At 41.1% G+C, this 4,622-nt stretch overlaps 3 protein-coding genes across 3 annotated transcripts; 1 reads left to right on the top strand and 2 right to left on the bottom strand.

The window, feature by feature from the left end:
* Positions 1-813: 813 nt before the first annotated feature.
* On the bottom strand, positions 814-1,857 carry T26G10.4 (uncharacterized protein; the record flags this gene model as incomplete). The annotated part of the gene is made up of 1 exon (NM_066670.1): positions 814-1,857. The coding sequence occupies one exon, from the start codon at positions 1,855-1,857 to the stop codon at positions 814-816; it is 1,044 nt and encodes a 347-aa protein (NP_499071.1).
* A 1,450-nt stretch (positions 1,858-3,307) lies between these two features.
* T26G10.8 (DUF4258 domain-containing protein) lies at positions 3,308-3,603 on the bottom strand (the record flags this gene model as incomplete). The annotated part of the gene is made up of 2 exons (NM_001268058.1): positions 3,308-3,377; positions 3,422-3,603. 2 exons carry the CDS (start codon positions 3,601-3,603, stop codon positions 3,308-3,310), a joined length of 252 nt encoding a protein of 83 aa, NP_001254987.1.
* A 515-nt stretch (positions 3,604-4,118) lies between these two features.
* T26G10.9 (DUF4258 domain-containing protein) lies at positions 4,119-4,414 on the top strand (the record flags this gene model as incomplete). The annotated part of the gene is made up of 2 exons (NM_001268057.3): positions 4,119-4,300; positions 4,345-4,414. The coding sequence occupies 2 exons, from the start codon at positions 4,119-4,121 to the stop codon at positions 4,412-4,414; spliced, it is 252 nt and encodes an 83-aa protein (NP_001254986.1).
* Between the last annotated feature and the right edge of the window lie 208 nt (positions 4,415-4,622).

Here is a 4,622-nt window from a genome sequence, read left to right as displayed (position 1 = left end):
AGAATTTTGGAGGCGAAGGAGCATTCACAGGCGTGGTGTTGAGGACTCCCGGAGGATTTGAAGAAAGCGAAAAGTTTGTGGATTTTATTGACGTTTAGTTGTTGATTTGCAGATTGATTGGTGCCAGGACTTTTGGCGTGCGGCGTGCCCTGGAGGCTAGTTGGTAGCCCTTACGGGGGCATTCTGCAATATCTCCTTTTTCCATCCATTTCCAGCAGGTTTGGGGTGTCCGTTTCGCATTGGAATTGGCACGTACGCATCCCCGAAGATGTGGTTCCAGTACGCGTTTTTGCTGTGCTCAAGGACCGTTGCACAGAGTTCCGGAATGACACTGTTGACAACGCTTTCCTCGATACCCAACTCCTTGAGGCTATCCTTTGTCGGCTTCCACCACGTTCCAAGTGACTCAATCACAATAGGGAGAACGGTCAGTTTGGTTCCCGTTTATCGCAGGTGGGCAAATCCCGTCTCGTATTTGTCGACTTTTCCCTACCAACTCCTTTCCATCGCCTCTACACCATGCTCATACGGGCATGCGACATCTGCCAAGATGACTTGTTTGCCGTCAGGGATTTTGAGGCAGATATCTGGTCGAAGTCGGCTAGTCCCTGGCAATTCTTCGTCGATCGTCATATCCCAGTGTTTTTTGGAGCCCTGTTTGATGAGCGACTTTACTTTGTGAAGGACAGCGTCGTGTCTTTCGGTTATCTTTCTTGGAAGTCCAAAATTACAACTCTGGAGGATGTGCCATTGTGTCTCGTAATCGTAACCGCATCTTCTACAATTTTTAGGCTGGGATTTGTCATAGATGTTTTAATTGCATGCTAGGAGGTTCAAGCGAGCTTTGTGCACAAATCGATGGCAGGCAAGGCTCAGGTTTCCTCCTCTGGCGACGAACTTGTTACTTGCGGGGTGCATCTGTACGACTCTTGAGATTTCACTTTTTACCAACTTAGTGGTGTGGAATCGGTGTTTGAGCGCTCTGCTGACCTGTTCATTCATAGCCCTTTGCATCTTCTTCACACCGTCTTCGGTGAACAGCTTCTCGTTACTGTCCTCCGTTGCTTGGACCAGCACTGCCAGCTTCTTGTTTTTCACCACTATTTTGATTTTGAAGAGTGGTGAGTCACCGCCTGATGCTAGGTTCCTCAGCGCGTCTTTCAACCTCGAGAAGCAGTTGTAACCAAAGTTAGATCTGACTGTCCTTTGCTCAACGTTCAGGTATTGAGCGATATCTTCCAAATTGACCTCCTTCTTGCCTGTCTCCATTTTTACTACTTCCTCCGCGAACGACATGTACAGGTTTCTGATGTAGTTGTCGGGCGACCACAACTTCTTCATCGTCGAGACAACAAACGTTACCATGTTGGTGACTCTTGGGCATGGAACACCCAGCCCTCCGTCCTTTATTGGCAGCTGTACGTATTCCAGAGGAGAACCACGAATTGGGATACTGTGGATCACCTTAACTGCTCTCATGACGATGTTTGCGAATTTCCTCATTTCGGTGATGGGTGGCATCGAATTAGAATTCATATACGTGAGTTTAGACAGAGCAAAGGTTTTCACGCAGTCGAGTTTTTGTGGCGGGATCAAATCACTTCTGACGATGCAATCCAATTCTCTTGTCACTTTCTCGAGAAGGCCCATGGTAGACACTTTGGCTCCTGCTCCAGTCTGGATCCCGAGATATTTGTAAGTGCTTTCCTTGTTCAGAGAATTGATCGGGCGACCCTTCAGCTTGACTGGAATCTCCCTGACGACTCCCCTTTCGATCACAAGAGTTGCACACTTTGCCGGCTTGAAGATGAAGATAGTTGAGTGGAATGCAATCGCTGTCCCACGGCCTCTCTTCATTTCAAAAAATAAATAAATTGACGTGTTGAACTGTCTCTGCGTCTCTCATGGGCGAACGGTAAAATAGGCCGGAAACGGCTGATAGTGAACAAAATCTAATAAAAATTTACTAACTGCCTGATCAAACACATAGTAATTATATGAAAAAGGGGCAAAATTGTAGATCATCTATGAATACGCCCACATGTGAAAGTTCAAAATTAGTGATTTTCCAGACAAAACTGATTAAAGCCGGCGATTCGCTGATAAATCTTTAAATTTTTTATTAATATATTGTCAATTAAGACTAAGTGTATCTGTTTTTATGCAAATATCTAGGTTAGTGATGTTCACGACGCCGGCAGACGGAAAAACAAAAGGTTACCTCGAAAAATGGATTTTTTCGGGGGCAAATACTCCTAATAGTACGTTCTCTAACTCTTACCACTCTAACTCTTACGCGTGCTCTAATGCTTACGTGATCTTATGCTTACAAAATATTGCTCGCATGCTTACGTGTCTCTTATACTGACAAACCGTATTCTCTGATGCATACACTTTTTCTCTTATACTGACAAAATTCTCATTGTCCGTATAAGAGAATGCTCCCACTCATACAATTTTCCAAATTTTCTTTTTTTGTAAAAAAAAATTTTTTCACAGACATTTTCTAATAATTCAACTTGGATAAGTATTCAAACCTGTTGTCTGATTAAAAAATGTTTCATTATTTTCTTCTGAAAGATTATATTCCGAAAGAGGAAGAATTTTTGTATCATAACCAGCAATAAATTATGTGCTCGGTTATCTGTCGTTCACGAGAAGAACGAATCTAAAACGCAGTTTTTACGTATTTTCTCAAAAATTTACGAAATCCGCGCAAATTTTTCGATTGTTCGATTTTTAAAAATTTTTAAGAATTTTTAGATTTTTAAGAATTTTTAGAAGAGATTTCTATATGTTTTTTGCGAAGAGAACTTTAAATACCTAGTTTATTCCCCTACAAAACCCCTTACAATAAGAAATGGAGGAAAAAAAGTAGAGATGGGACCAACTAGGAGTAATCTTGAAGAGATCGGAGAAATGGGGGGAAAAACTAGAGGGGGACCAACTTTGGAGATCGGAGAATTATAGAGATCGGGATATTAGAGATCGGGGATGATAGAGATGGGGGTGGAGAGCTAGATTTAGAACCGGGAAGAGGAGATAAAGGAAAAACAACGTGATATGGGTGGGTTTGAAAGGAGGTAACAATCATATTAATTAATTAGGAAAAAATTTTAAAAAAGGCTACAAGTAATAGTATGATTGGATGCAAAAAAACTAACAATTAATGGGGTGATTGGATCGTAACAATTAAAATTAGCTGTGAATTACAAAGTAATTAACAACTAGAGAACAACAAAAAAAATAGATAAAAAACAACAACGGTAGTTCAAAACTACAAAACTACAACGAGGGTAGTGGGTGATTATGGGCGTCGCTTTGGCTTTCGCTTTGGCGCTGTTGAAGACGAAGGTGAGTAACTGTCCCGTTTGCGTCTGAAAAATGATAATTGAAGAAATAAAATGGTAAAATTCACTACCTGTTACGAACTGTACGACGGGGAGGCTGATTTTCACTTCTGGAAATAATTACAAAAAGCTCCTTACGGTCGGCGGACGCTCGGCAAATCTGCAGTACACTTCCGGCTGCTACAGTCGCCTTTCCACGTGGATCGTATTCTTGATCGGCACCCAGAATCCGCTGAACCACGTATTTCGTCATAGTGTAAGACTAAGGCGGAGAGGTCGGCGGTGGGTGGTCCTGAAATAAAACATTTAGTTGAAAAATTATCGGAATAACAACTTACAGTTAGTGGCTTAGGCAATTGCCTTACTTTCTCCAATTGAACACGATTTCGATTCGATTTTCTTCAGTTTCCCATCGATTTTCGATATTTTTTTGCTTAAAATGTTCTCCGAATTTTTCTAAAATCAAATATGTTGGTTACAATTCACTAACTTCTTCCAAAATCACATTTTTCCGCGTATAGAGCGTTTGTTGCTCTACTGTACCTTATCATCCATTATCAGATCCACTTTTATTTTTGTTTTTCGAGCTTTTTTATCGAATAATTTTAATAATCAATATATTTTCAGCGCGGTTTCATCGTGTTCAATTGGAGAAAGTAAGGCAATTGCCTAAGCCACTAACTGTAAGTTGTTATTCCGATAATTTTTCAACTAAATGTTTTATTTCAGGACCACCCACCGCCGACCTCTCCGCCTTAGTCTTACACTATGACGAAATACGTGGTTCAGCGGATTCTGGGTGCCGATCAAGAATACGATCCACGTGGAAAGGCGACTGTAGCAGCCGGAAGTGTACTGCAGATTTGCCGAGCGTCCGCCGACCGTAAGGAGCTTTTTGTAATTATTTCCAGAAGTGAAAATCAGCCTCCCCGTCGTACAGTTCGTAACAGGTAGTGAATTTTACCATTTTATTTCTTCAATTATCATTTTTCAGACGCAAACGGGACAGTTACTCACCTTCGTCTTCAACAGCGCCAAAGCGAAAGCCAAAGCGACGCCCATAATCACCCACTACCCTCGTTGTAGTTTTGTAGTTTTGAACTACCGTTGTTGTTTTTTATCTATTTTTTTTGTTGTTCTCTAGTTGTTAATTACTTTGTAATTCACAGCTAATTTTAATTGTTACGATCCAATCACCCCATTAATTGTTAGTTTTTTTGCATCCAATCATACTATTACTTGTAGCCTTTTTTAAAATTTTTTCCTAATTAA

This window comes from Caenorhabditis elegans, chromosome III (genome assembly GCF_000002985.6).
Source record: "Caenorhabditis elegans chromosome III".
Classification (NCBI taxonomy): Eukaryota; Metazoa; Nematoda; class Chromadorea; order Rhabditida; family Rhabditidae; genus Caenorhabditis; species Caenorhabditis elegans.
The sequence above is the reverse complement of the archived record's forward strand: the minus strand, read 5'-3'. Positions and strand labels throughout refer to the sequence as shown.